This window comes from Gymnoscopelus microlampas, assembly GCF_963454915.1.
Source record: "Gymnoscopelus microlampas genome assembly, chromosome: 15".
NCBI lineage: Eukaryota > Metazoa > Chordata > Actinopteri > Myctophiformes > Myctophidae > Gymnoscopelus > Gymnoscopelus microlampas.
The window spans coordinates 24,046,336-24,048,241 of NC_139952.1; the positions used below are offsets into that span (position 1 = coordinate 24,046,336).

Below are 1,906 nucleotides of genomic sequence, written 5' to 3' on the forward strand. Positions count from 1 at the left end.
GAGGTAGTGCGGTACCTCAGTTCCCTGGAGGGAGGGGCCGATTCCCCGGACCCCATCGGAGCACGCTTGGTCTCCCACCTCTCGCACTGCGCCAGCGAGCTGGACCCCTTGCTTCTCCAGACGGCCCCTGCTTCTGCCCTGCCCTTTCCTCCCTGGCCTTGGGCTTCCTTCCCTCAGATTTCGGCGGGCGTGCCAGCCTCCTCCTCACCTCCCTTTCCCGGGGCCCGTAGAGAGCTGGCCCTCATGGGAGGCTACCCGTCACACGCAGCCCTCCGCCTGGCTCCGCTGGCCGGCTGCCAGCAGGGGGCTCATCCTTCGCTCCTGACCCCGGCCGCCCTTGCTGCCATCCGCAGGGTGCCTTCTCTACCCCCCAGCTCTCCTGCCCTCGCCCCTTCTTCGGCCCAGAGACCCGCCCAATTGTCCCCTCACAGCGCCTCCAGGGCTTCGCCTCTGCCTCTCCTCACCCCGTCATCCTCCTCTCCTTCTTCCACCTCCTCGTCTCTCTCCGCTACATCATCCTCCAGCCCTCCACAAGTCTCTTTCAGGCCCTTCGCACCTCTGGGGTCTCCCACGGCCCAGCGCAGGGGCATGGGAGGATCAGCCAAGTCGACACCGGGCTGGGGGACTGAGATCGGGGCCTTCTGAGGGGAACTCAGCAGGCCCACTCCAAACGAACACTATGCAGCACACACAGAGTCCATACGTGCACCGTAGAGGGAGTGAGACGCCGTTGAAAAATTATAATGGACGTTTCTTCACTGTCTCTAAGCAAGAGGGACTCTAAAGCCATATCAGACTGAGGGGTGAAGTTTTAGATAATCAAGAACAATCAACTTATGGATAAATGAAGAATAGCATGGATATGAAGAAATAAGAGTCTGTTAAGGAAGAATTAAGGAAGAGATGCTTCCGAGGATGACATTTTGAGTAACTTCATGTTTATGAACCTCCGCAGACAAATCAATATACAGACGTGAGTGTGCGTGTGCACACACACAAATGCACAAACAAACACACACACACACACACACACACACACACACACACACACACACACGCACACACACACACGCATTGTACAGCCGAGCCATAAATGATAAACATAATGGAGACAGACTCAACTTTCTACTGTGATATTTTGCTGTTGGTTTATCAAATCATTTATACATTTGATTTCTTTTTATGATTCTGTCGGGTTGACAAGGAATGTGTGACGAAAAAAATCTATATAAAGACTAAGTGCCTTAAATCTTGTCTCTTCTTTTACTTTGTGTGTGTGTGTGTGGCGGGGTGTGTATGTGTGTGTGTGTGGTACACAACGACACAAGTGGATGTTTTCTTCCCCTCAGCACAGCAATCAACAGCCTGCAGACATTTTGCAGCTATACATTACTTGCTATGGTGGCAAAGGAATGGCCTACAACTACATCTTACCCACTTAGCCATATTAACCATGTCTGAAAACATGGCTTGCATGTTCCGCAACCGTAACCCCCATTGGCATCTGAGCCGTCTCCAGCGGTGGCTGATGGGAGTTGTGGCCTTGTGGCGGTGGAGAATAAACACGGTGGGCACGGCTGATGTTTTTGGGATGCCGCGGCGAGGCAAACAGGCCTATCGCCTTGCCCTCTCATTGGCAGAACTCTGTAATTTGCCTTCCCCTCATATCAATCTATCTATCTTTCCTCTCGTCCGCTGACTCTCTGCCATTCTCTCTCTCTCTCCCTCTCTCGCTCCAATCTTGTGGTGAACCAGCGGATATCTTCTCTCCTGTTTGTCTGCGCCACTGTCTCCCCAACGAGGGACAGACAGATCGAGGGAGGGAGGGAGGGAGGGAGGGATTGAGTGAGGCATGCCGCGACAGAGCACAAGAGAAAACTGAGAGAAACAGGGACAAACGAAGGCG

At 53.4% G+C, this 1,906-nt stretch overlaps 1 protein-coding gene across 1 annotated transcript in view; it reads left to right on the forward strand.

Moving 5' to 3' along the window:
* heyl (hes related family bHLH transcription factor with YRPW motif like) overlaps positions 1-1,239 on the forward strand; it is a 4,816-nt gene extending 3,577 nt beyond the window's left edge. Inside the window, exon 5 of the mRNA XM_084080163.1 lies at positions 1-1,239. This exon is cut by the window's left edge and continues 65 nt beyond it. Coding sequence (XP_083936289.1) covers positions 1-645 — 645 coding nt within the window. The 3' untranslated portion in view covers positions 646-1,239.
* Positions 1,240-1,906: the final 667 nt, after the last annotated feature.